Consider the following 27,867-nt stretch of genomic DNA (forward strand, 5'->3'; position numbering starts at 1 on the left):
ATGGGTTCAAGCCTGTTCGCTGCTACCATTGTGGGCATATGTGTCCTTGGGCAAGCCACTTAACGACAATTGCTCAAACCCAGTGGCCACTAATGGGTTGTCAAAATTATCAGCCATACAAAAAAAAAATCCCCAAAAAATAATCACCCACAAAGTAACATACAAGGTAACTCGTAAGCTGGCACGAGGTGTTAAACCCGTGTGATAACGACTGTCGTTTTCCGGCCACGCGAGGATAAAGTAAGTTACATTCATTCATTCATTCACTGAATATACAATTTTTCAATCAAGTTTACCCTCAAATGACGATGTTTTATACCTTCCAGCAAACTGCATTTTCAACTTTTGCCTTAACTCCGGAACCTGCAATGGGATAGATACATGTTCTTGTGAAGCAGATGAGAACTATGGCTTCTACAGATGCGGATATGGTAGAAATATTTTACTTTATTGTATAGGCCTATATACAGAATTGAAAAGAACAATTCCCTCAAAGTTATATATGTGGAAATTCGTAAGCAGGCACAAGGTGTATGAAACAGAACACCCGTGTTGTAACCACTGTCGTTTCCCTACCACGCGAGTTAAATAAATTACATACGTAGAGGTGCAGGTGCATGTAACAAAACACCCGTGTTACATTGACTGGAAAGTTACACTCATTGATTTTCAGATTTGTATCGCGATTCAAGAGTCCAGGATGTTGCTGTTACTTCACCTCGTGATTTAACATCATCGTGTGTCATGTATGGAACAAATCACGTCAAAACATTTGATGGGAGGCTTTACCGTTTCACTGGCAAGTGTCAGTATGTTATGGTTAAAACAGAGGACTTAGAGGTGAGTGTCTCTAGATTAAGGGCCAACATTCAGTTTTTTAACTGAAGCTTCTTAAAAAAATTCTATGATTGCCAAGTATCGTCCAATACGTTGTATTTCTCAACCTAGTTGAGTTGCTCGTGGCCATCTTAACCCCCGACTGCATATACTTTGTTGTGCAAATATCAAAGATTTTCCTTTTATCTTTTTTATGTCGAGACTCTTCCCCATACCTATCATCCATAGCGTGTTTTAACAGCTGTCGTTTCCCTATTGATTCCCTTCTCTACGATATTTCAATAATATGAACTTCCTTATCAGTTGCGAAAAAGTAATTTAAAGTTCATGTTATGCGTTGTTTATTTGACAATTTTCTTTAATTTATAAATTTATTTTTTTTAAAGTAGGGGTCGTGTTCCCCAAACTCCCCTGGCTGCGCTACTGACCGTAAATATAAATTTTTTACATTAACATCTTTTTGTTATAGGTGCTAATCAAGCGTAAGTCAAACTGTGACCCTAGTACCAGCGCATCCTACACATCATGTATAGAGAGCGTGATGATCACCAAAAATTCTGTCACTCTGACGATTTTCAATAATTTAAGAATTACGCTCAACGGAGAATCGTAAGAACCTATAAATATGAAGTAACATAATTGCCTGTATGGTGACTGGTAGTTAGATACTGGTGTATTGATTAAAAGAGTGATGGTATTGTTTGTGTGTTAAGCAGCAACGTTATTATCTGACACTTTTATTTAAGTACTTTTTACCTGCAGCGGTATAACGACTGTTGTTTTGCTTCTAATTCCCTTCTTTTTGTTGGTTTAATTTTGGTAACTTTACTGTCTTCAAAGAAATAAAAAATGATGTTATGAAAAAAAGTTTTTTCAATCCCGTTAAATGTAACTTACTTTTATCCCCACGTGGCCGGAAACTGACAGCCGTTATAACACGGATGTTTATACACCTCGTGCCAGCTTACGATTTACAACGTATGTTGCTTTGTGGGTTCTGGTTTCTAAGTTGTTGTTTAAAGCAAGTTACATTCCTTCATTCGTCTTATTTTTACACAGGGTTTACCCACCAGTACAACAGGATGGCTTCGAAGTCACATTTGCTCCCTGGATTGTCTTTGTGGGTATGGGTAACCATAGACTGGAAATTGACCGTAAATTCTTTTCCATTTACCTGAAAGTTGACCCAAAGTATGCGGGAAGCACAGTTGGTTTGTGTGGGAACATGAATGGGGACCAATCTGATGATTTTAAAGATGTGAAAGGTATTAATCTCACTTTGGACGAAAACAGCATTAAGCAAGTATTGCCATATGGCAGTCGAAACGCTGAAAATAGTGAAATACACATGTTTTTATACCAGATAAGCCGTTGAAAGATTTTTTCTATGTTTATATTAACAGGTTCAGCACTCGATGACGCTGTTAAGTTCAGTAATTCGTGGATCCGAAACACCGAGGGCGGTGTGTGCAGTTTGTCAACGTTAGCTGACCAAGTTGTATGCACCAGCGAAGATGTGGGTATATTAGGAAGCTTCCATCTATGCAATATTTAAACCGGTATCTTTCTATTTTCCCACAGATTCAACAAACCTATGTGTGCAATGTGCTGAAGACTGAACCGTTCTCAAAATGCCGGGAGCATATTGATGTAACGCCTTATATGGATCAGTGTTTGGAAGATTTGTGCAGATGCAGGCCAAGTGTTAGTTCCGACTGTCACTGCTCCGTTGTGTCACAGTTTGCACGTGAATGCGCAAAACTTGGTCATGAGCCAAATGGTTGGAGGACGCATACATCATGTTGTAAGTTAGCACTACTTAAACTTGGGTAAATTTACCCCTAAGGGTAAATTCCTTGTATTTAGAGGGTAAATGAGCTATTAATCAAAATCCACATCAGTTGATGGGACAGAAAAATTGTCCCAATTGTAGTTCTTTATCAGACATTAAACAATTCATTGCCAAAAAGATATCGCATCTGTTGGGTTAAATATAACTGATGTAATTAGTTGTTTTTCGCTTTTTAGTAAATGAGCGACATATTACATATTAGGGGGTAAATCTGATAAGCATCTTTGTTAAAAAAATAACTGCTGTAAGTGATTGGGATGTCATAGTTGGGTTTGTTTGGAATAATTAGATAAATAATGAAAAAAATTGGTCCATTACCCCATATTTAAATATTACATTTATATTCACACAGACCGAAGCTGCCTAGGCAATCAGCAGTATGTAGAGTGCGCGAGTGCGTGTGCATCTACATGTGAAAATGCAAAGAGGAATTATTGTAGCACGGAATGCACGGGGGGATGCGAGTGTGCACCTGGTGCGTTTTCTTTATCATAAATATTACTTTTATTTAAATAAAAGGTTATTGGCTCAAATATCTTTTGTACACTAGTTGGACCAGTGCTCTTCAACCTTTTATGGGTCATGCACCCCTGATTGCTTTAACGTAAAACTAATGAAGTTTCACAATTCCCAGTGATGCAAGATATAGAATTCATATAAAAAAATGTAGGAAAGTGGCTAAATTGGTTAAAAAAATTTAAAATGAAAAAATATTGCTGAAAATTGTTGAAGTTTGTGATGCACCCTTGTATACCTTTTTGCACTGGTGCACCCCTGGCATATTTTGGTGCACCCTAGGATGCACCGTGCACACAGGTTGAAGAGCACTGAGTTGGACTCTTTAGTCTGCTGTATATTTAGTGAACTAATAGATGTTTTAATTATGCGAGTTATTGGAGAAACGTCTCTTTTGTACAATACTGCTGTTTGCAGAGTATTTGGTAGTTTTTAATACATGAAGAGATTCTATTCTATATGGGTGAGGTCCCACAGTGAGGCATGCCATGGAACTTGGAATCCAGGCCAGAGTTGACCCATTAGGCATTACTTTGAAAATAAGGATATTCACATATGGAATAAGTTTTAAACAGCACAAATAAGCACAATTACCATTACTATGTATTTGACACCAGCAGCATTAAGGCTTTAATTTTTCACATCTTTATTCCACTCCATAGACACCTACTGGGACGCTTCAATAGAAAAGTGTGTTTTATTACAAAGTTGCTCATGCACGCATGCGGGTAAATTCTACAAAGCCGGGGCAACAAGACAGGAAAAATGTGAAAATTGGTGAGTAATTATGTTCTCAAACTTGTGTTTTAGTTACCGGGGTCAAGTCTTAATGCTGCTACCTTTGTGGACAGTTATGTTCTTGGGCAAGATGCATGAGGACAGTTTTTTCTACCCAGTGGTCACTGACGGGCTAAATTGTCAGTCATACAGAAAAACGCAAACACTTGAAAATTACAAACCAACTTGTAAGTTGCCATGAGGTGTATGAAACAGAACACCTGTGTAACGACTATCGTTGCTCTATACATATACACCCTATACCCTATACAGGTGTAAGCAGTTTTGTATTAAATGAGGTTATATATTGCAGTGTATGCACGGCAGCAAAATGGACGTGCAACAAAGTAGATTGTCCAGGTAAATGATTCATTCGTTACAATAAATATAAATAAATAAAATGATATGATAAGTAGAATCAAGGCTATATTCTATATGGGTGAGGTCCTACAGTGAGGCATGACGTGGGTCCTAGAATTTAGACCAGAATTGGCCCATTACTCCAACATTGTATATGCACATTTTATATGGGTGAGGTCCTACAGCGAGGCATGACGTGGGTCCTAGAATTTAGGCCAGAATTGGCCCATTACCCCAACATTGTATATGCACATTCTATTCTATATGGGTGAGGTACCGCAGTGTGGTACCCAATAAGACCTAGGGTTTAGGCCAGAGTTAACCCATTACCCCTGCTATATATAAATTGTATAATAATCTCCATTAAACCTCTTTGGTAAATTAATTTTGCCTACCAAAGTTTTGGCATCTTATACAGGTTATCTCCTTCAGCGTAAAATAACCTGAATAGGCATTATTCTAATCTATACGACAGAGGTCCCGCAGCGTGGCACGCTATAAGTCCTAGGATTTAGACCAGACTTGGCCCATTGCCCCCTAAATAGGATGTTAAAACTTGTACGCAAATCCCACTTTTCAAAGCAGTTAAAATAGATTTTTAGTAAACATTTTGATTACCTGCTTATTATGCGTATAGGTAATTATCCTAAATACTCATAAACCTATTATTGTATAAAGCAAATTTCCCCTGCACACTTTAAGCTGTTATAATCTTCTTATGCCGGCATAATTTATGTGTAGTTGACTTAGCAGGATTTTGGGTTTGAGGGGAATTCTTCCCAAGATAGTTTATGATGTAATAATAGATACTAGAACCCTGGACCATAGTACATTGTTATGCTAATAACCACTTTAAGCTGGGATAACTGAGTCAAATTGTGGCTAACCTGCCTAAGCTGCATGTCTCGTTACGTTGCAATAGAATTTGCACCGCCATTTTGTGACTTTGCTGGATTTTAAGTATCTTGCTTAAACACCCAGGGTGCTACCAGCTAGACCCCACTTACGCAGTTTATTCTGTTCTATAAGGGTGACGTATAATTACCCCAACACCCAGAGTGCTACCATCTAGGACGCCTCCAATTTTAACACTAACCCCCCCTCCATTAACTTTAATTCCCTCATTTATCTGATTATTAAAAATCAAACAAGCAGTGTCTTCAGTGGCGCCCAAAAAAAAAACCCAAAAAGTTAATTTTTTAACCCCCCAAAAAATTAATTAAAAAAAGAAATTCAAAAAAATATTTTTGAAATTGTTTTAATTAAACCCCCCCCCCTTATTTTTTTTCTGGCTGCCCCACTGAGGGTCTTACATTAACACTTCCACAAACTCACCCCAGCCACTTTCAATATTTTATTATAAATCTGTATACTGGAAGCCTTGAACGCTTCTAATTTCAACACTAACCTTCTAATCCCCCACAGCCACTGCATTGGCTTACGGCTTCTCCCATTTCACGACCTTCGACGGCTCACATTTTAACTACCCTGGTCGGTGCACGTACCGGTTCGTCTCACATAAAAGTTGGAACTTGTTCGATATTTTAATTGCAACGAAGGAGTGCGGGTCTGGTGGTAGATTCACTTGTGTCAGGTGGGGATTTTGCTACAAATATAGTAGGATGGGGGAAGATGGGACCTCTTTAGCACATCATATTTTAATAACCTGATCGTATTTTAAACAATTAACTCCGATCTATAGGAGTCGTGAGGATAAAGTTTTATAATTCGTTGGAATGCTCTTTGTTTACTACCAAATGGTACAGAAAAAAAGAATGAAAAGGTGTCCCATCTTCCCCCAACCTACTATATATTATAATGTGCATACTACATATGATACATGAACATAATATTACACATACACAGTGGCACAGCCAGAAAAAAAAATACGTGGGTGGTTTTAATCAAAAAAATCTTAAAAATATTTTTTTGAAATGTTTTTTAATTATTTTTTTTGATTTAAAAGAAGGGAGTCCCGACATCCCGAACCCCCCTGTCTGCGCCACCGACTGTACATATCAACATCTGATATAATATATAATACTACAAATATGTTTGGGTTATTTTTTAAAGCAAATTTTTAACCACCTGTGTCAGGTAGGGATTTTACTACAAATACATTAATGTAAAACTTAAGAAAAAATGTATATCCGTTGGATGTATAAGCAGCCTAGAGATTGCCAGCCGTATTTTTACGCTTTTATTGACAATTTAATGCAACTTTTTTAATTGGAAAAAATCGAAAAGTTACAAAAAAAAAGACAATTGTGGTATATATGAGTTTTATATTGGAACTAATCAGAGATATGCGCCTTGGTCTTATTTTTTCTGCCATGTTCAGTACGATTACTTTACCATCCATTATAACCACTTTATTCACAGGAAAGTTTATATAAAGCTTCCGGGTTCAAGTACAATCACACTGCATCAGGGAAATGAAGTTTCCATCAATAACAACGCAGCTACAAGTCTACCATTCACCACCGGTATGTGTGAAAATAACTTCTTTAAAACCATTGATATTCTATATGAGTGACAGGGTACAATGGCAAAACTTTGCCATTACCCCATCATTCTATGTATATTTATTATTCTGTATGGCATGCTATGGAACCTCAGATTTAGACCAGAGTGGGCACATTACTCCAACATTGTATATGCACATTCTATTCTATATGAGTGAGGTCCTACAGTGAGACACGCCATGGAGCCTATGATTTAGGCCAGAGTTGGCCCATTACCCCAACATTGTATATGTACATTCTATTCTATATAAGTGAGGTCCTACAGCGAGGCATGCCATGGGGCCTATGATTTAGGCCAGAGTTGTCCCATTACCCCAACATTGTATATGGTTCAGTAACTTAAATTCTTTGCAAGCCATGGGACCTAAGATTTAGGCCAGAGTTGTCCCATTACCCCAATATTGTATATGGTTAAGTAACTTAAATTCTGTGTTGGCCCATTACACAAACACTGTGTAGCTTCTTGTAAAAGATTCCACAACAAATTTACTGCGCTGCTGTTTCAACCATGCATTATTGAAAGGTATAATGACATTTTGTTTATCCAAAGGTGCTACATGTTATATTGACCATGCCTAATAAGGTTTATTAATAAGGTACTACAGTGAGGTTTGCTGTAAGAGCCTAAAGGTGGCTGTACACAGTATCCGGAATTCGTCCATTTTGTCTGTTTTGTTCGGATTTCGCTGCTGCATGCGGAACTCGGTAATGGGTTTGCATACGACTTCGCATGCGAATTCGCACGCCAGATACTGTGTACAGCCACCTTAAGAGGTATAGTTACATAGGTATAAACGTATAAACAAAGCCACCTTAGAGTTACATAGGTATAAACGTATAAACAATATGTTTATCCCAAGGTCCCACTGGTATATCGGTGTACCAGTTGTCGTCCTTGTATGTGTCAGCTCGTATCCATAATCTCGATATAAGTATTCTATGGAATGGAAGGTCAACAGTTATTGTGGAGGTTCCTGCTTTGTATAAAGGTAAGATCCTTTATATATGTATATATGGGTGTATTCGCAACTATATGTATATATGGGTGTATTGTGCATTATTAGCCTTTTTGCATGGTAAAAAGTTAATGCGAATAGCGATTCGCATTAACTAGTCATATGATAACTCGCTAACCGTGTTGTTTTGCATGGTCATTGGTTTATGCGCGTATCAACATTGAGTTAGCTTATTTTAGCGCAATGTTGTTAAATCTAGTTTATAAAATAGGTTTTGATGCTTTATGGGGCGATTACCAGCTAAAAACTGTAAAAATAATACCCGAAAAAGATTGGGCTCTTAAAAGTAAAACTGTACTTTCAATATACTTTTCTTTACTCGCATATTGCGAGTAACAACCAACCTCCTACAGCAGATGACACGCTTATGACGTTATGCGTGTTAACTTTGTTTTTGCGAGTAAATATGCGAGTACTTACGCGCATAAAAGTGACCATGCAAAAAGGGTATAAGATGGATATTGTTGGGAACCTAAATGTTAAGTTGCAACAAAAAATATGTTAAGATCTCCATAGCATAGATAAAGTATACTAACGAGTATCTAATAAAATATTAAATTACTTTAATGGTAAATAATTTCCTTGCATTAATTGCTGCACCTTGTTGTGTAAATGTTATGTGTATTATGTTTATGTATCTAACTATTCATAACATTTGCTCTCTCTATTATAAAGCAATGATACATATAGTAAACATCAAATTTAAGTTCATTTGATCCATAACATATTTCTTTCAAAGTCACTGTCTGTGAAACAAATGCTTTACATTCATTCATTCATTACATACATTCAACTGGTAACCACATGGAATTTGTATGAATACAATAGGCTGTATAATATAAATGTAATATACCATTCAAATATACATATATTACCATTTAAATGTATTATACGTTACTCCGTCATGCGAGGATAAATAAGTTACATGCATAGTAAATCAAAAGCGGGCGCGAGGTGTATAAAACAACACCTGTGTTATAACTTGACTGTCATTGCTTTGCTATGCGAGCATAAATAAGTTACATACAATTATTTTTTATGTCTACATATTTACATACTGGTACAAGAGTATATTTGCATACATAGTATAACATCCAAACTATATTTACATACGTAGTATAACATCCAAAGTATATTTACATACGTAGTATATATCCAAAGTATATTCACAGAGACGTTGATTGGACTTGGTGGTCGTTACAACCTTAAGACCACGGACGATCTCACAACAGCTTACGGATATGAATCAACTCAAATAGACTTTGGAAACTCTTGGGAGGTATATCAAAAATGTGACGATATTCCAGTAAGTGGGAACCAGAAGGACGCATGCGCCGATAACCAATATTTAGGTAAGTGGCGTTTGTAATGTTATTGCCTATTATGGAGTTGGCCTATTACCCCAACATTGTATATGCACGTTCTATTTTATATTGGTGAGGTCCTACAGTGAGGCATGTCATGGGACCTGGGATTTAGACCAGAGTTGGCCCATTACCCCAACATTGTATATGTACTTTTTATTCCATAGGGATGAGGTTCTACAGCGTTTTAAACAACGGTTTTTCAACGTATTAGATATAGGGCCGAAGTTGGGGAATTTTTTATGATCTCTGTTATAAAAAAGTTCATTCTATTAACTAACGGTTTGTCCCTAGTCTGTTCTACACTTCTACTTTATCATAATTTAATTTTCAGCTTAAAAATTCCAAACTTCCCGGTTGTGTTAACTTTAACCTAAGTTTTTTAGTAGAACAGAGTTAGGAGAATGTAACTTATGATGTAATAAACACCTTAGTTGCCATGTCTTTTAAGTGGCCGTTAAATTTACGGGTAATTTTACAAGACAGATTGTCCTCTTATGGAACAATACCCTTTATGACCTCATTACCCTTCACATTTTACATGGTCCAACGACATTTCACGCGTAAAAAATTTGTGGAAATTTTACAAAATTTGATCTCTGTCTGGCCTGGTTGCTACTGGAAGTTAAATTAGCTGTGAACGCTGTGCGTCATCTGAACGTGACAAATAAGCTTCTAGCTACGCATTTTATGTGCCATGTTGACAGTCTTGCACGCTTGCGTGACTTTCACAGCCTCCTTTGTTTGCTCATACTTTAGTTTGTTACGTCACAACACCCCATGTGTTATCACATAACAGTATAGCTTGTTGCAACACAATATGCAAGTCTCAAATGCCAGTTTAAAATAAATTATGTTTTAAATGTTTTGAGAATCTTTTTCAATATGAGAATGACGATGCTGTTTTGGCGAAACATATTTTAATTATTTTACAATTGGTTGGGCTTGGGTTTCTGTCTGTTGCATTCTCGTAGCACCAGATCCTTTGATTGTTTTGGGTTTCAATTTTAATATGACACTAATCTCTTAGTAAATAAAACTTGTATTGTATAATCAATATTATCAGGTGACACTAGTGTATTTAGCTTTTCTTTCATTTACGTATTAATTTGATTGTTTATTAATAATTTATGTTCTTCTAACCATTGTTTGTTATGAACTTTGTTTACGTTTTCCCCACTGTTTTTTTGTCCTGTTTTAATTAAGTAAATATTTAGCTTTTATTTTTATATTATTGTATTGCCGTAGTACCAATTATTATTTCTAACACTTTCCATTATGACATCACAGCCAATGATGCCGAGACCAACTGTCGCATCATAACCACCGGTGAGGCGTTTGCCGCCTGCCGTTTGAAACTTAACGGTGATAGATACTTTGAAGCTTGCAAGTTTGACGTGTGTGCTTGTGAAACGGGCAACGATTGCTATTGTGATGCGATCGCGCTTTTCGCTCAGCGTTGTCTTGAAGTTGGTGTCGCTGTAGATTGGAGAACTCCCGAATCATGTGGTGAGTTTTGACCGGATTTTTACTTCAATTAAAATTATTTTTAACTCAGCAAAAAATTCTTTTTTTAAACCCACCGAAACATGTTATTTTAATAATTGACTTCTTTTTTTTTAAAACTCAGCGAAACATGTCATTTTAAATACTATACAAATAAGAATAACAACACCTAACAACACGTTAGGTTTCTAAAATGTAGAAATTTAAGAGTTTTTAAAAAAGATTTTGTAAAAATTTTTACAGGGTTAACTTGCAGTGGTGGAAAGACATACCAGGTCAATGGCACCTCGTGTGGTAGGACTTGCCGCTCAATTACGGAGCAACGAACGTGTACGAAGAATGATTATGTTGAAGGGTGTAACTGCCCTGAAGGTGAGATGGTTGTTTAATTTATTCTTACGGTATATTAATCAAGTACATTGCATTCACCACATTAATCAATGAGGTTCCCTATGTTTGACAACTATGTGTATAACTGTATTTTAACAATGTCAGCCTTGATTTTACCTTGCTGTTAGGTGTCTATACAAACAAGCAGAGCCAAAGTATATTGCATTCACCACATAAATTAATGAGGTTCCCTATGTTTGACAACTATGAGTGTAACTGTATTTTAACAATGTCAGCCTTGATTTTACCTTGCTGTTAGGTGTCTATACAAACAAGCAGAGCCAAAGTATATTGCATTCACCACATAAATTAATGAGGTTCCCTATGTTTGATGACTATGAGTGTGACTGCTCTAAGAGATAAACAGTGATAATTCTTTTAAAATACAATAAATATGATGAAACTCACAGACCTGATTTAGTGCTCATAAAGTTGGGCGATTCTTGTAACCAAATAACAGTCAAATTCAGGTGCTACAAAATACGCAACAAATAAAAACCAAGTCGGACGATTAATGCACTTTACAAGATATATATATGTTAAGACTAATGGTACCTTTTTAGGCAAAATATATCCCATAGCATAAATCAAAATTTGATTGGCACCACTACAAATAGGTTGTCGTAATTTTTTGGAAAAATGCTATTTCTATTTATAAGTGTAGCGGGTTTGTTTCACAAATCCGCACAACAAATTGGGAAATTCCAAAATGTTTGTTAAATAGGAGAAAACAGTCTGTTTATTTGCTCATAATCAATCTTCTATTCTTTGTAAATGAGCTGGAACTTTGTTTACTGGTTGATTAATCACTTTTGTTTAAAAGAAGTTTAACCGTTTCCACTCGTGCGATCTGTCGAAACATTGGTTATTCGGTCTTTGGGAAGCATGACTGTAATAGTGATAAAAGGAATTTCCACAATGATTGATGCCTGTATCAAACTATTACCATTTAAGTGAGGGCCAATTCACTAAAATGCTTAATGAGACGCTAGTTTGTGCTCTATAAGAGTCATTTAAATTTTTTCTCAACCATTTTTAGATTTTTGTTTTTTCAGTAAATTAAAACTATTACCGTTTAAGTGGGACAAATTAAAAGCATTCCAATCTTTTTATCATTTATCGTCATTGAAACAATATTTTAGTTAAACATCATATGATTAATATTACCTTCTAACATTACCTAATTATAGTGTGGACATAGTTTGCCTAAATTTCCGAAAACAAATTTTCGTAATATTAATTGTAATTTAAACTTTTGATTTAGCTAAACACCCTATAATTAATATTAAAATAATTTATTTAAAGATAAATCACATTTTTTAAATAAATGATTTGCGCAGATACTTACTTGTCCAGTGACGGTACTTGTGTAACACTTGATCTTTGCCCATGTTTCCACGAAAACTCTTGGATTCAAGCAGGCCATGTTGTTCATCAAAACAATATTGCTTGGTGAGCATTAAAGTAGTTTATAGAACAATTAATTATATCTTTATGATATAGCATTGGGGGTCAATCCTGGATTTCCTGCATAGAAAAGACCAAAATGATCCTGATATTTAGCATGCACAGCACTACTACATCAGTTTTTGGTGACAGTTTATTGAATCAATGTAACTTACTTTATCTTCCCGTGGCGGGCAAGAACAGTCATTATAACAAGGGTGTTCTGTTTTATACACTGTACATTTATAAACATATTAAGGCGTATACTATTTATTGATGTTACTTTTAAATATATATTAATGACATCACTATCATACTTATGACATAGCTATTATATTATGACATGTTTTCCTTTTATTTCAGTTTCTGTGTCAACGGGGCAATGAGCTGCAACAGACCAGTCGGTAAGTTTTGATAAATAAATGAGATTAAGTCTTATCTACAATATTGATTGTTACATCACAATACCAACATACACGTTAAATTAGGCAAATCTTGTGGTATTGGTTGGGAAAATTTCCTTTTGTTTTTAAACAATAGCTCATGTTATGTGAAAATGTAAAGATGGTGTAACTTTCCTGTGACATTTAGAGCGTGGCGATGGCGCCGGAACTTAATTTCCGCTTGACTGATTTAATTAAATACTCTTCACGATGTCTTGCTATGAATTGTTTGTTTTTTTAATTTCGTAAAGTATGTGGTTTAAGCGGGCTTTTCTTTGTAAATTAGACGTATTTTTTTACGAAGCCCTGGTAACGTCGCCGGCTGCGTCAACATAAGATTTCTATGCTGATGTGGTCGTAACTTCCGCTGGTTTACTTCATGCTACACTTGGCTGGAATTTGCGTGGGCTTTCACGCACGCAACGTCAAACTTTTACCTATTTAAGTTTGCGCCAGACTTTGCTTAACTTCCGCGCTTGAACTTCGCGGTCTAGCTTGTCTAGCTGTCGCACGAAATCACGTAACGCGACACAAACGCTTCTTGCGCCTTAGAACTGTGGTTATGGGGTTTGTTTTGTAACCAGAGGCGTTTGAAGCTCAATGCTGCCACTAGTGTTGGTGTATGTGATCATGGGCAAGACACTTAACGACAATTGCTTCAACCCAGTGGTCACTTATGGGTTGTCCAAATTATCAGCCATACATAAAAACAATCACCCAAAAAGTTCCATATGTGGTAACTCATAAACAGGCATAAGGTGTATGAAACAGAACACCCTTGTTATAACTTTAAAAATCGATAACACTTGAAATTGATTAAACCCTTATTCAATGTTAATACAATAAATAAAATCATTGAAGTCTGTTCTACATGGTTGAGGTCCAACAGCATAACATGCTATGGGATCTAAAATTTGTGCCACTATTGACCCTTACCCCCAAATAATTAAATAGTTTTCAACCAACATGGTTCAAGTTTCAAAATTGAAAAAAAAAAATACTTCGCTGAATCATCACCAACAAAATATTTCAAAAACAAAAATTCCGTTTCTAAAAATAGCTGCCTAATACCATATTTGCATACCGTATCACAAAGGGGTAACTCCAGAATGTTCAGATAAAGCACCTCTTGTTTACTGCATTGTGATGTCATAGGGGTGAAATATTTCATGCATTATTGCATCACAGTACATGTTGTTAGCGCCAGCTATTATATTACGCTAGTTTTGACGTACGTGGGATTATTATAAATTGAGTTGACAAAAAGTCGAAAAGTTTCGCTTTTGAAAATTAATCGACCAAAACCAAACATTTTTTATTTCAAATTGAGCCACACCAATAAACAAGTAAAATATTGGCTGGTTTACGTCATTGTATGGCGTTGTTATGTCATAATAGATATTATGATGTGACAACAACATAATATTTATCAAACTTACATTTTTAAATATTATACTCGTACACCAAAACATATTATGCTACTCTTACCAGACATAGTTTAAAAGTAATTTTATATTTCATAATATTTAAATGACATCATAGTTTGGGTACAACAGCGGTGATATTACAGAGGGTTAAAATTATAATTATAATTTTTTTAACTTTATTACTGCAATACATATAACACTACCCACTAAATAAAAATATATGGTAGGGTGGGGAAAGATGGGACTCCTTTCCATTCCATTTTCTCGTCCCATTTGGTAGTAAACAAAGAACATTCAAAGAATTATAAAACTGTATCCCCACGACTCCCATAGACTGTTGTTGGTTGTTGAAAATACGATCAGTATATTTAGGTTTTATGGGCTAACGTTGTCCCATCCTCCCCCACCCTACTATAACACCTAATAAAATTAACTTAAATTTACTTATAAGTTTAAATCTTTTCCCACCTTACTATATTATTAACTGCATTTAAATATTCCACTCCAATACATGTAATAGCACCCATTAAATAAAAATATAACACTAATTAAAATTAAGTTATAATGTATGTATATTATAACAGGAGCTGATGATACATCTATTAGTTGCCCTGCTACCATGCAGGTCTTGAATTGCTCTAAGTTAGAACCCGGCAATCCTGGTGCAGCTTGTGCTAAGACATGTTTAACCAGGAACTCAATGAACTGCGAGGGCCTTACCTGTCAATCAGGTGAGTTGTGGGTAATGGGTTCAAGGACCAAGCTGGGGGATAAGCAGGAGTTTTTATATATAGTAATTTTTCATGGTGTCTTTATACTAATCATACACCTTCTGTCATTGCCCATCCCTGTGCGGATAAATAAGTTACAAACAGAGTCATACGCCAGCAATATGAGTTTGAAACAGAACACCCATGTTGTAGCGACTGTAGTTGCCCAACCACGCAAGGGAAAATAAGTTCATTCATTTATTCAAACTTAGTAACAAAATATTTATCTAAGTTAATAAGTAACACCCAGTTTAAAAAATCTATTTTTAAAGTTTCAGTCCTTAGTCCTTAATCTATTGGAGGAAAATTAAAATTCTTTCCTCTCTCTTTGTATATTATGAATAAATGAATAAATGTAACTTACTTTGTCCTCGCATGGCCGGAAAACGACAGGCATTATAACACAGGTGTTCATACATACTATGATAGTTTTAACACCTTCATTCTACTGCAGGTTGCAAATGTCCTGATGGTTTAGTGATTTATAACGGAGCTTGTATTGAACCTACTACCTGTCCATGTGAGTTTCAAGGGAAGGTTTACCAAGTTGGAAATACCACAAAGTCAGGCTGTGCTGTAATGTAAGTTGGCTGCTTGAATTGTATGTATAAGTATTGCTGGAGTCTAGATGGTAGCACCCTGGGTGTTTGGGTAATGGGGCCTAGATGGTAGCACCCTGGGTGTTTGGGTAATGGGGTCTAGATGGTAGCACCCTGGGTGTTGGGGTAATGGGGTCTAGATGGTAGCACCCTGGGTGTTGGGGTAATAGACCTACATCCCAGGTCTCAGGTGTGCCTCACTGTTGACCTCACCCTTATAAAATAGAATCTCTGTAGCTTCAGTGGGGACTAGATTTTACATACATTTTACATCTGTCGATAACTCATAAGCTGGCACGAGGCGTATAAAACAGAACATCCGTCTTATATTGACTGTTGTTGCCCAGCCAGGCGAGGATAAATAAGTTACATAACTGGTAACTTGTGAGCAGGCACGAGGCGTATAAACACACCCGTGTTATAACGACTGTCGTTGCCCTTTACCACAATATTATTTATTTCCAGAGAATGCACTACAACTGGCTGGAAGGAGATATCTCGTGATAAATGTTACACGACTTGTAGTGCAGTGGGTGGGGCGTATTACAAAACCTTTGATGGGCTAAGAACCAGCTTCCGTGGATCTTGCGAATACCTGATGGCAACGGATAATTGCTGGGGAAATAATGATAACTATGATTATAGGATCACTGTTAAAAGTCATGACTGCCCTGGATCTAATAATGCAATGTGTGCCACCACTGTGACTGCTATACTAGGGGTAGGTGGTGTCCTTTTAATATTTATTCTTTTATTGTATACATAAATGGTTCTCTTGTGTGTGGGCACGAGGTGTTTAAGCAGAACACCTGTGTTATAATGACTGTTGTTGCCCCGCCATGCAAAGATAAAGAAGCTAGACTTACTTATACTGCCATTTAAATATCCACTGTGGAAGGTTGTATAGACTGTTGTCTAAATTGTCAGACATACTTAAAATAATCAAGTTACATAAGTTACATAACTCAAAACCTGGCACGTGGTGTATGAAACAGCACACCCGTGTTATAAAGACTGTCGTTGCCCCACCACGCAAAAATAAATAAGTTCCATTCGTTTTTATTTATTGTAGTACACAAAAGTGACACTTGAAAAAGGCCAAGAACCGAAACAAGAAATTCTGTCCAGCAGAGGCGCGATTATAAAATATCACGTTAATATTAAAACGCGTGGTATCTTTACCATCGTTGATACCAGGCTGATAAGGATTATTTGGGACAACAGTACGCGGGTGTATTTGCAATTTAAAGAGGAAATGATGGTAGGTGATGTCATAATGGTGATTACTTTACTTTATCATAATTAGGAAAATAATGTTGTAAGCGAAACTTGTAAGCTGCCATGAGGTGTGTGAATCAAAACACTTGTGTTATTACAACTGTCGCTGCCCCGCCATGTTAGGATAAATAAGTTACATACATGGTAACTTGTAAGCGGACAAGAGGTGTATGAAACAGAACATGTTATAACGTCTGGCATGCAAAGATAAAACAAGTTACATTTAGTACTGTTAGTATTTATGTTCATATTGTTACCAAAGTATTTACATTCATATTGTTGCCAGAACCAAACACAGTGTGGGTTATGTGGGAACAATAATGGCGACGGCGCCGATGATAAAAAGGCACCAAATGGAGACTTACCTGTGACAGACGTAGCATTTGCAAACAGTTGGAAAACGAGTGAACTATGTGCGAATATTCCAGAGAAAAATGTGACTGAATCTTGTGGCAGTAAGCTTACATGGGCACAGAAGAAATGTGCAGTGATTCGAAGTGAAGTTTTTGCTGAATGTAGGGCCAAGGTAAGTGTGTATAGTGTTAAGGGGTAGGCACTAACTGTGGGGTGGTTGAGTGGGCAGGAAGTACCCCTGCTGGACTGTAAGCATGGGGTGTATTTATACACCATGTGTGTATGGTGTATAAGAAGACACTCATGTCATAACTTGACAGTGAGCATGAGGTGTATAAATACACCATGCATGGAGTGCAACACCTGTGTATTAATTCTACCCCTTACAATACATCACCTACACATGACAGATAGATTCTGATTACTTCTACGAAAAATGCGTCGAGGAAACCTGCTCGTGTGATACTGGTGGCGATTGTGAATGTTTTTGCACAGCAGTGTCGGATTATGCTTTCCAATGCGGACAGAATGGGGTTCCAGTGTCGTGGAGAAATCCAGACACTTGTCGTAAGTAATGTGTTCATTTTGTTATAAGTGTCTCACTTCCCGCGCCGTGGCATAGTGGTTAGCGCGCCTGCCTGTAACCCAGAGGTAATGGGTTCAAGGCTCGACGCTGCTGCCATTGTAGGCCTATGTGTCCTTGGGCAAGACACCTAATGGCAATTTCTCCAACCCAGTGGTCATAATGGGTTATCCAAATTATCAGCCATACATAAAAAAATAAATCCACAAAGTAACATACATGGTAACTCGTAAGCTGGCACGAGGTGTTAAACCTGTGTGATGACGACTGTCGTTTTCGGGCCACGCAAGGATAAAGTAAGTTACATTCATTCTTACATTACATTCACTTCATATAGAATAGAATACAAACAACTGGTACTTATATTTGATTAACTGTTGTGTCTTTGCTAACAATGTACATTGTGACATAACTGTAACCATTGTTTTCCAACAATCCCAGCTTTGATGTGTGAATCTTACAACACGGATGACAATTGCTTATGGAAATACGCCCCTTGCAGTGATGTATGCATTCATACATGTTGCACAACTTGTATAGATGGATGTTTTGAAGGTTGCCACCCCAAGTGAGTAGTATTACTGGCTTTAGTTCTTGAAATTATTTTTATGAACGGACTCTGGGTTATTTCTGGGTTTTGGAGTAATATATGAGGATAGGAAATGATATAAAATGGGCATGATAGTAAGTTGGGGTAGTGAATGGCCAACTCTGGTTTTAAATTCCTAGGTAATGGGCTAACTCTGGTAAAACACCGAATGTTGGGGTAACGTTTTTTGATACTTTCTAAAACTAATTTCAAAAGTAACCAAGGTATTTGCCCCCAAAAAGATTGTAATAAAAGCTGTAATATTTAAATATATATTAATCCATATAGGTGTACGAATGGGACAATATTTAATGAACAAAGCAACACGTGTGTCAAGCCATTGGACTGCCCGGATAAATGTATTTTGTCGCCTACTCTGCCACGTAAGTTGATTATTTTAAAAATTAAATTAAAAATTCTTTATTAATGAATTTATACTCAATAATTGATATGTATAATTAAGATTTTGTATAATATAGACCAAAAACTGTTGGCATCATCAGTGCTTGTAAAAGACTGAGTAGACTTGGTGAAACATCTGCTGTAGTATAATGAGTCTATACTCGATAATTGTAACCTTGTTATTTGAAGCCAGTAAAGTTACATAGGTATTAGTTTAACTCGTAAGCGGGCACGGTGTATGAAACAGAACACCTGTGTTATAACGCTAGCGTTTTCCAACTACGCCAGGATAAAGTAAGTTACAATCATAGTTAAGAAGTTTTTGTGTAATTTTGGTCACTTATTATCTGTATATACAATAGCCTAGCTTATACATGTAATACATTGGCTTATAATACATGAGATACAGACTACAATTTAAGTATTGTAACATTTGAGCAGTTCAATTATTTCAAAACTGTTGGCATCATCATTGCTTGTAGAAATAGCTGGTTATTATCATTTTCATGTTTCTATTGCCTAGAGTGACTTGTCTGTGCAAAATTGGTGGTTTTCTATCTATACTAGATATTGCTTTTTTGTCATTTTAATGCTTGTATTACAGCTATCTGCGATGCTAAAAATGTAACTCGCGTATGTTCATGGACCGACTGGCTTAATTCACATTCTCCAACTGGAACTGGTGAATATGAAACAGTCGAGAATGTGAAGAACACTTTTGGAGTTTGCTCGAGCAGCCATTTGGAAAACATTGAATGCAGATCCCGCAATCACGTAGATGGAACTTTACAAAAGAATGTCCTTTGTGACAAAAACAGTGGCTTGCTATGCACCAATGAGCATATGGTATGTATTGGTTATTACTAAGATATAGATTCCATTATGTTTTTGTGGCATTTTATGTCGATTCTACAGCGTGGCACACCATGGGACCTGAGATCTAAGCCAGAGTTAGCCCATTACCTTAACATTGTATATGCACATTCTATTCTATATGGGTGAGGTCCTACAGTGATGCATGCTATGGGACGTTGGATTTAGGCCAGAGTTTGCGAATTGCTTTAACACCCAGGCTCTTAGGGCTAAAGCAGAACACCTGTGTTATAACCACTGTTATTTCCTGCCACGTTAGGATAAAAAAGTTACACACGTGGTAATTCGTAAGTGGACACAGGGTGTATGAAACAAAACATTTGAGTTATAATAACTGTCGTTGCCCCACCCTGCGAGGATAAATAAGTTGCATTCATTTATTTACTTTACTATTAGCTATGACATCACAGACATCATTGTTTCACAGACAAGTGGTACTTGTGATGATTATGAAGTTCGACTTGAGTGTTGTTCATGCGGATGCGACAGCGTGACATGCTCCAACTTGACGTGTGACCGGCACGAAACGCAGACACTTGTCACGGCAGCCAACGGTGTTGACGTTTGTTGCGATGTTTACAACTGCACTTGTGCAGGCTGTTGGGCAGAAGAGTTTAAGGTAAAATTTTATATTTGGATTTAGTAACAAAAATTACTTTTTTGGTTTGTATGTAACTAGCAAGCGGAATGGGGTGCATGAAACACACCATGTTATAACGACTGCTGTTGCCATTACTTTTATAAAACAAATAATTTTTTTAATTTAGCCTTTAGGATAATAAGGTGGGTTACATTATAACTCTGAGTCACTAATTTTACTATTATGGTTTCGAAATATTTTATGATGGTTTAAAAGTTACAATATTTATATTTTTTGCCTTTTTGGTATAAAAATAAATGAAACCTTTATTATTTGACCTTTGTTTTGTCTTATCTTGATATATATTTTTAATAAAATGTTAATTTTAATAATAATAAAAGCGAAAATAATAATAAAACACTATCATTCAATGATATTATTTTTTCTTTCATTTCTATCATTGGTTATACTATTTCTATGTATATATATTATTTTTATTCTATTTCTTTGTTCAAGGCCCCTGGTTCTAAATGGACAGCTGGTTGTTATGAATATACTTGCTTGTCGGACAATGCTGGGTGTTATAATATACAGAAGACCAAGCTCCCATGTAGTGATGATGTAACTTGTCCAGATTACGCCAATAAGAAGTCTTCATTGTCGCCTGGGGCCTGCTGTGAGACTTATACTTGTGGTACGTCATGTATTATTACATTGTTGATGTTGATAGGAATTAACGAAAAAAAATATATACGATATAGTAGGGTGGGGAGACGGGACACCTTTAGCACACAATGTCCAAATATCCTGAACGTGTTTTAAACAATTAACAACGTTCTATGGGAGTCGTAAGGGTATGGTCTTATATTTCTTTAAATTTTCTTTGTTTACTACCTAATAAAAAGAGAAAATCGAATGAAACAAAGGTGTCCCATCTTCTCCCACCCTACTTTATATATGGAAATTAAGGACCTAACTTATTTTAAGTGCTTATAATAAGGTTATAAAGTTATGGACCAAAAGAATGAAAAAGCATTGTAGTTAGGATGAGTCAAGTAAATTACATTGTGGATATAGATGGGAATTAATGACAAAACAAAAACCGTTACATTAATTTAGAGCATTGTTTAAAATGCATGCATTTTATGTAATATTTAAATATCTGCACAACCCACTGTATTAGGGGAATGCCATTGCAAATAAAAGATAACACACAAAGTTACATATGTGGTAACTTGTTAGCAAGCATGAGGTGTATGTAACAGAACACCCGTGTTATAATGACTGTCATTGCCCGCCATGCGAGGATAAATAAGTTACATACATGGTGTTATACCCGTGTTATAATGACTGTCATTGCCCGCCATGCGAGGATAAATAAGTTACATACATGGTAACTTATAAACAGGTACGAGGTGTATGAAACAGAACACACGTGTTATAACGACTGTCTAGCCGGGCAAAGAAATAAGTCTGTTTCACCAAAACACCTTCCTACATTATTCCAAAATTACTGAATAAATGCTTGATTTTGGATTCTTTATTAATGCAACAATGCAATGATTGTTGAACCTATTTTTTAAAACCTGCTTGTTCAATTTATCACCTAAAAATATATACGAATAATTTTAGAATTTATAAAGCGTTTTAATTGTTTTTACAGAATGTAAACCCGAATTCAGCAGTGAATATGATCTAAACTGTACCCACCCTAACGTACAATACAGTACTGTGTTAACTGACGGAACTACAGAGTGTGTTAAACATAATTGCACTTGTCCTGACCGTGCCACGATGAATGAAACTTGCGTGGCACCTGTTACATGTACGGCTTCTGGGTGCCACAGAGAAGACACCGAAGATTGCGATTGTTTGCTGACAAGTGAATGCGGTGAGTAAGCGTTTATTTTAATGACTAAGCATAATATATGGTGGGTCTAGATGGTAGCATCCTGGGTGTTGGGGTAATATATCTACATCAAAGTCCCAGGTGTGTCCCACCGAAGACCTCATCCTTATAGAATAGAATCTACATTATTGAATGTTTATATTGAGGAAAACAAGGCTTTTTTTACTCAAACTTTTTATGTTATCTAATACCTATTGCTCTGTACATACCCTTGACCTTAATAGAATATGTGGTAACAAGCAAATTATTTGTATTGTCTAGTTTTTTTTGTGTTTTATAGTTTGCAATCCTGCTGATTGCCCGGTCCCAAAGACTTGCTCTAAATGTGAGACCAGACAGTTGGTCCCTCCTTTAACAACACCGGACAACTGTGCATTGGATAGATGTTGTGAAACAGCTGTTTGTAAACCAGTTGTATGTAATACAACTTCTGTTACTTGTGAACCTTGGGAAAAGAAGGTACATTATATTCTATCATAATATCTAGATGGGATAATAGCAGGTGTTATAACATGGGTGTTCTGTTTCATACACCTTGTTTATGCTTGCAACTTACAACCTATGTAACTTTCTGGGTGATTGATTTTCTGTATGGCTGACAATTTAGATGTCCCATTCGAGTAATTGGTTACCGTTAAATGTCTTGCCCAAAGACACACATCTAAAGAAACTGCCGTTAAGTGTCTAGCTTAAGAACACATAGGCACACAACAGTAGCAGCATCAAGCCTTGAATCCGTATCCCCTAGTCTAGAAGCGAGCGCTATAACCACTGTGGAAGTTTTAATAATTATTCTCTAATAAAGGAGAATTCCACAACCAACAATGGCTGTTGTATACAAGAAACATGTGTTTGTGATGTCACAAAAGAGCATTTGTGTCCGGGAGCCAGGCAAGAGTGTCCGTACTTCGGGAAGCTCGTAAAATCGAAGGCAGTGTATGGATCGGATATGGAACCAGATGAATGTTGTGGAGGATATGAATGTGGTAAGGTTTGGTTTGGTATTGTTGGTGTGTCTTAGTGGGTGGGAACTTGGCTTATCCAAGGTTGCCACTCCCATTCCCACAGTCGAGTTGCTGAAGCTATTGCAGTGTGTGGATAAGCAGACATGACTTTTAATTGGTTTGGTCATTTATATCCTTGTGGGTGGGAACTTGATGACTTATCCATGGTTGCCACTCCCATTCTCACAGTCGAGTTGCTGAAGCTATTGCAGTGTGTGGATAAGCAGACATGACTTTTGGTTGGTTTGGTCATTTATATCCTTGTGGGTGGGAACTTGAGTGACTTATCCATGGTTGCCACTTCCATGCTCACAGTCGAGTTGCTGAAGCTATTGCAGTGTGTGGATAAGCAGACATGACTTTTGGTTGGTTTGGTCATTTATATCCTCGTGGGTGGGAACTTGAGTGACTAATCCATGGTTGCCACTTCCATGCCCACAGTCGAGCTGCTGAAGCTATTGCAGTGTGTGGATAAGCAGACATGACTTTTGGTTGGTTTGGTCATTTATATCCTCGTGGGTGGGAACTTGAGTGACTTATCCATGGTTGCCACTTCCATGCCCACAGTCGAGCTGCTGAAGCTATTGTAGTGTGTGGATAAGCAGACATGACTTTTGGTTGGTTTGGTCATTTATATCCTTGTGGGTGGGAACTTGAGTGACTTATCCATGGTTGCCACTCTCATGCCTACACATTATAGACTTTACCACTGTATAATACTGCAATTAATTTCCTTCTTTCCCACAGAATGTCTTCCTAAATTTGACCCCAGCAACGTTCTTACATGTTCTGCACCTGAGGTTCAAGATACGACACGATTAATAAACGGGACGTTGGAATGTTCAGACCACAAGTGTATTTGCCCCGGTCACGAGGAAATGAACGAAACGTGCGTCGAGCGGGCGAATTGCAGCGCTTCTGGTTGCCATAGAAACGAAACTGAGAATTGTGATTGCGTCGTATCAAGCGAATGTGGTAAGTAGATACAAGTGGGGTAATATGGCTCAAATCTGGTATAAATCCTTGGGTGTTTGGGTAATATGGGCAAATCTGGTATAAATCCTTGGGTGTTGGGGTAATATGGGCAAATCTGGTATGAATCCTTGGGTGTTGGGGTAATGGGCCAACTGTTTAATGATGTAGGGTAACATGGGATTTGGTTAAGAGTATTGGGTTATATGGGGCTATGAGAGTATGGGGTTTATAAAAAGATAAAGTAGGACTTAGGTGTTGTATTCATTCTAACCAAACTGTTTATAAAACACAGTTTGCAATCCTGCTGATTGTTCGGTCCCAAAGACTTGCTCTAAATGTGAGACCAGACAGTTGGTCCCACCTTTAACAACACCGGATAACTGTGCATTGGATAGATGTTGTGAAACAGCTGTTTGTACACCACTTGTATGTAATGAGACTTCTGCTAACTGTCAACCTTTCGAGAGTGAGGTAATATTTGATTATTATATTAATTTAAATTATTTGGACCTCGAAATTTACGGTACCGCGTGGCAAATATCATAAATTTGCCACCAAAAAGACAAGATTGTGGCAAAATGCCACATAACTTATGTAGACAGTATAATGGTACAACCATTTCTAGATTATTATTAAAAAAACTAAAGTGTCGGTCAAATACAACTTAACTTATATAAACAACCGGTAAAAAAATGGTGCAAATAAATGACACAGACTATTATAGAATCAAGTGTAATATAGCAACAGTTTATATAACATATGTATTTCTCCACAGTATGTAGTGGACAGTAAAGGCTGTTGTACTGAATATGGATGCAGATGTGACAAATGTGTTGATGAAGCACTAAATGTACAAATTATTGGAAATGTTTGGGAAGATGCCATGAATGAATGCATTTCTTGGGTAAATTTTATGCTTTGTTTTTAGATACATTTGTGACTTTATTTGGAGAAATCTTTGTAAAAAATAAGTGTATATAAACTGCCTCAGTGGGGTATAGATGGTAGCACCCTGGGTGTTGTGGTAATGGACCTACATCCCAGATCTCAGGTGTGCCTCACTGAAGACCTCACCCTTATAGAATAGAATCTCTATTATTAGGTGTCTATGAACTGCCTCAGTGGGGTATAGATGGTAGCACCTTGGGTGTTGGGGTAATATACCTACACCGAATAGAATCTTCACACATAACATCAAATATAACACTACCTGTATTACAGACATGCGTAAGAAGTAATACAACCGATGAGTGTCCACTTGTTGAAGTCTTCCAAAACAGAACAAATGATTGCATACCAATCATTAAGGATTGTGAAAATCATTATATTTCAGTAGAAGATACATCCGATCCATGCTGTTTACAATACAAGTAAGCCATGGATATATTATCATTTATTTCCTACATCTATACTGGTTTAAAACATTGGCCTTACGTATATAGGTTTTTACAAGGTAACTTGTAAGCGGGCACGAGGTGTATGAAACAAAAAACCTGTGTTATAACGACTATCATTTCCTCACCACGCAGGAATAAAAAAGTTACACTCAATTGGTTGTTTTTAACTATACCATTTTCTTGTATTTTCTGCATGTGTAACTTATTTACCTTTGCGTGGAAAGGAAACGACAGTCGTTATAACATGGGTGTTCTGTTTTATACACCTTTGTATTCACTTACGAATAACCACGTATATATCTTATTTTGGTAATTACATTTTCTATGACACGGGTGTTTGTTTCATACACCTCCTGTCCACCTACAAGTAACCACGAATGCAGCTTGGGCTAACCTTCTGTTGCCAGAAACGCCTAAACAAGAATCTTCCAATAACAAGCACCATTTAAACAGATGCGTGTGCAATACATCGTTCTGCCCTCCTGACCCGGAGTGCGTTTATCCATCTGAGTTGGTCCCAGACACAGAAGCTAGTAATGAATGTTGTGAAGTCAAGAAATGTAGCCCAGTCTGTGTATACAAGGGTCTACGTTTCAAGGTAACCTTCTATTTATGTACAGGCATCTAATAATGTATGGTGGGGTTAGATGGGACACTCACAATGTATGATGGGGTAAGATGGGACATACATAATGTATGATGGGGTAAGATGGGACATACATAATGTATGTTGGGGCAAGGTGGGACATTCATAATGTTTGCTGGGGCAAGATGGGACACTCATAATGTATGGTGGGGTAAGATAAGGAATATTTAGCACATAGTATTCAAGTAACCTGATCGTGTTTTAAGAAATGAATATAGATATCTGGTATGCTTTAAACAATTAAAAACGGTCTATGGGAGTCGTGGGGATACGGTTTTATAATTCGTGGAATGGTCTTTGTTTACTACCAAATGGGACAGGAAAATAGAATCAAAAGGTGTCCCAGATTCTCCCACCCTACTATAATAGTAAGATTGTGAAAGTGTAATATCTAAAGTTAAAGTCTATATATTGCTATTGCTATATAGTTTATGTGAAGAGTTTTGGTATTTGTCACAACGAATGTTTTGCACCATCTGCTAATAACCAAGTGATTTATACCTATTACTTTTATTAATGTTATGCTTATATGGATTCATATTTTTGAGTATTAATTTATACTGTTTTAGTTTTACGAATATTAATGCAAGACTGGCTTTAAAGGCGCACGACACTCTTTAATCATTGTGTCTTTTAATTTTAGAAAGGGGAAACATGGGATCACCCACATGATGATTGCTTATCAAGCATGTGTAGTTGTGACTACAATAAATGTGACATCGTTGATGTGCCACGGTATGAGTGCCCCGCGGCTCCCATGACGACGTGTGCGACCCGCCAACAACCCATGAGGGTCACCAACGCAGACAATAAATGCTGCTCCCATTATGAGTGTCCGTGTAAGTATGTTGTTGTCTATTTATCCCCTCAGCTGAGTTATAACATGGGACTCCATATACCTTATCATGCTAGCTTCTTATACCTAATGTATATTAACAAGTTTGTCTCAGTATGAGTTTTATCATTATTTACCACTGTGGGCATATATTTCCTTGGGCAAGACACTTAACCGCAATTGCTCCAACCCAGGGGTCACTAATGGGTTGGAGCAATTATCAACCACACCTAAAAAAATGAAAAAATTTCACAGAAAATAATTCCATACAAAGTAATATACATGGTAACTTGTAAGCTGGCACAAGGGGTATGAAACAGAACGTACATATAATTTTAATTTAGTCTCTGTAATTCATAAGAGTCAAATTTATTGTTCTTTAATTTCATTTTTCAATACAAACAAGCAAATTAATTGACTGCTGTTGCTTCCCAGGTCTTTGTTCAGTATTTGGAGATCCTCACTACATTACTTTTGATGGTCGTCAATATACTTTCATGGGAGAATGTCATTATACGCTTGCTAAGTATAGGGATTCAGATAAATTTCATATATATAGGTAAGAGGGGTGTAATGTATATATAACAGGTGTATAGGCAATTGTTGTGTAACAT

General features: G+C 36.8%; 1 protein-coding gene and 2 non-coding genes across 3 annotated transcripts in view; all 3 read left to right on the top strand.

The window, feature by feature from the left end:
• The window catches only part of LOC104266378, a 50,748-nt gene that overhangs the window by 5,988 nt on the left and 16,893 nt on the right, over nucleotides 1-27,867 (top strand). The window contains exons 5-42 of the mRNA XM_018814569.2: nucleotides 327-431; nucleotides 674-840; nucleotides 1,307-1,446; nucleotides 1,897-2,102; nucleotides 2,241-2,353; nucleotides 2,419-2,641; nucleotides 3,042-3,164; nucleotides 3,868-3,982; nucleotides 4,296-4,342; nucleotides 5,768-5,936; nucleotides 6,725-6,828; nucleotides 7,728-7,856; nucleotides 9,056-9,235; nucleotides 10,538-10,756; nucleotides 10,997-11,125; nucleotides 12,484-12,595; nucleotides 12,953-12,993; nucleotides 15,044-15,190; nucleotides 15,684-15,810; nucleotides 16,294-16,549; nucleotides 16,901-17,089; nucleotides 17,393-17,632; nucleotides 17,871-18,027; nucleotides 18,485-18,611; nucleotides 18,921-19,015; nucleotides 19,639-19,880; nucleotides 20,335-20,526; nucleotides 21,004-21,181; nucleotides 22,151-22,378; nucleotides 22,677-22,855; nucleotides 23,202-23,382; nucleotides 24,148-24,375; nucleotides 24,668-24,846; nucleotides 25,151-25,279; nucleotides 25,597-25,745; nucleotides 26,226-26,370; nucleotides 27,062-27,257; nucleotides 27,689-27,812. Coding sequence (XP_018670114.2) covers nucleotides 327-431; nucleotides 674-840; nucleotides 1,307-1,446; nucleotides 1,897-2,102; nucleotides 2,241-2,353; nucleotides 2,419-2,641; nucleotides 3,042-3,164; nucleotides 3,868-3,982; nucleotides 4,296-4,342; nucleotides 5,768-5,936; nucleotides 6,725-6,828; nucleotides 7,728-7,856; nucleotides 9,056-9,235; nucleotides 10,538-10,756; nucleotides 10,997-11,125; nucleotides 12,484-12,595; nucleotides 12,953-12,993; nucleotides 15,044-15,190; nucleotides 15,684-15,810; nucleotides 16,294-16,549; nucleotides 16,901-17,089; nucleotides 17,393-17,632; nucleotides 17,871-18,027; nucleotides 18,485-18,611; nucleotides 18,921-19,015; nucleotides 19,639-19,880; nucleotides 20,335-20,526; nucleotides 21,004-21,181; nucleotides 22,151-22,378; nucleotides 22,677-22,855; nucleotides 23,202-23,382; nucleotides 24,148-24,375; nucleotides 24,668-24,846; nucleotides 25,151-25,279; nucleotides 25,597-25,745; nucleotides 26,226-26,370; nucleotides 27,062-27,257; nucleotides 27,689-27,812 — 6,010 coding nt within the window. The remainder of the gene's footprint in view (nucleotides 1-326; nucleotides 432-673; nucleotides 841-1,306; nucleotides 1,447-1,896; nucleotides 2,103-2,240; nucleotides 2,354-2,418; nucleotides 2,642-3,041; nucleotides 3,165-3,867; nucleotides 3,983-4,295; nucleotides 4,343-5,767; nucleotides 5,937-6,724; nucleotides 6,829-7,727; nucleotides 7,857-9,055; nucleotides 9,236-10,537; nucleotides 10,757-10,996; nucleotides 11,126-12,483; nucleotides 12,596-12,952; nucleotides 12,994-15,043; nucleotides 15,191-15,683; nucleotides 15,811-16,293; nucleotides 16,550-16,900; nucleotides 17,090-17,392; nucleotides 17,633-17,870; nucleotides 18,028-18,484; nucleotides 18,612-18,920; nucleotides 19,016-19,638; nucleotides 19,881-20,334; nucleotides 20,527-21,003; nucleotides 21,182-22,150; nucleotides 22,379-22,676; nucleotides 22,856-23,201; nucleotides 23,383-24,147; nucleotides 24,376-24,667; nucleotides 24,847-25,150; nucleotides 25,280-25,596; nucleotides 25,746-26,225; nucleotides 26,371-27,061; nucleotides 27,258-27,688; nucleotides 27,813-27,867) is intronic.
• mir4083 (microRNA 4083) lies at nucleotides 2,354-2,418 on the top strand. The gene has a single exon (NR_034478.1). It is a non-coding gene; the product is annotated as a microRNA 4083 (primary transcript).
• mir4195 (microRNA 4195) lies at nucleotides 19,370-19,425 on the top strand. The gene has a single exon (NR_034592.1). It is a non-coding gene; the product is annotated as a microRNA 4195 (primary transcript).

Source organism: Ciona intestinalis, chromosome 13 (genome assembly GCF_000224145.3).
Source record: "Ciona intestinalis chromosome 13, KH, whole genome shotgun sequence".
Lineage (NCBI taxonomy): Eukaryota > Metazoa > Chordata > Ascidiacea > Phlebobranchia > Cionidae > Ciona > Ciona intestinalis.